Source organism: Abrus precatorius, unplaced genomic scaffold, assembly GCF_003935025.1.
Source record: "Abrus precatorius isolate BTA unplaced genomic scaffold, Abrus_2018 Scaffold3, whole genome shotgun sequence".
Classification (NCBI taxonomy): Eukaryota; Viridiplantae; Streptophyta; class Magnoliopsida; order Fabales; family Fabaceae; genus Abrus; species Abrus precatorius.
Window position 1 is genome coordinate 4,353,390 of NW_020874373.1, and position 1,127 is coordinate 4,354,516.

General features: G+C 36.6%; 1 protein-coding gene across 1 annotated transcript; it reads left to right on the plus strand.

The window, feature by feature from the left end:
* Positions 1–375: 375 nt before the first annotated feature.
* Positions 376–888, plus strand: LOC113861015 (zinc finger protein 6-like). The gene has a single exon (XM_027493606.1). The coding sequence runs from the start codon at positions 376–378 to the stop codon at positions 886–888; it is 513 nt and encodes a 170-aa protein (XP_027349407.1).
* Positions 889–1,127: the final 239 nt, after the last annotated feature.

Genomic DNA, 1,127 nt, shown 5'->3' on the forward strand with positions numbered 1-1,127 from the left:
TATTATTATTATTCATCTTTCTTTCTAAACATTCTTGAAAGCATTTAGAGTTGATTTTTATAAAATAAAGCTAAAAAAATTTTCCTTTTAAGAGATAAATATTAAAAAAAACTAATTTCAAGAAGAGATAATATAATTTCATGGTTAATTTGTTATCTAATTTTTTAAAAAATATATATATTATTTTCTTAACTAGTATACAAAAGGTTGAAGCGAAAAACATTTAAAAATAGAGGGAGTAAGTGGATTGAGGAATTGAATAAAGATTTATTGAATTTTGGGTTGCTTGAATAATATAGAATTGGCAGTTAACGTGTGTGTGTGTGTATATATGGCAGCATAGGGTAGGAAGAGTGTGAGATGAACAAAAGAAGGATGTCTGATGAGATTCAAACCTCAGGACCGAAACTGTTTGGTTTCCCACTAACAGAGCAAGAAGAATTTGCAGATACAAAATACGATGTTGGAGAGGACAGAAAATTCAGATGCCACTATTGCAGGCGAGTATTCGCTAACTCCCAGGCCTTAGGGGGCCACCAAAACGCTCACAAGAAAGAGCGTCAAAGAGCAAGGCGTTTCCAAATCCACACTCATAGACGATCCACACCTCTCCTCACACTACCCTCCATTTACTTACAACAACAACAACAACAACAACAACCCCCTTCACCCCCCACCACTCATCTTCCTATCACTCTCCACCACTTTCCATCACGCCCCATTTTCCTTCCTTCCTCCTCCTATCGTTCTACCACTCCTTGCTTTCCTTTTCAGCTTTATGCCTCCCCCACTGCACTCCAGTCTCCTCCTATTGTCCCTCATTTTTCTCCAGACTCGCATGTTGGTGTTAATGTTGATGTACATCTCAAATTATCCCTGTCAGATTGATTACTATTATCATTAGTGTTAGTTTCTTGTTGCATCACTTTCTTATCGTATCTTTTTCTGTTTGCTTTACCAATTGAGATCCAATCAGTAGTAGGGGAAGGCGTAGTGCTAATTGGTAATTCCCCCCACTCCTTATATTTCATTTTACTACACCCTAAACTTGCATATAAATATGAGAAGTTACTTGTTTACGATATAGTTCTTTCACTGAAGGGGATCCTTATACCAAAGTAATTGCT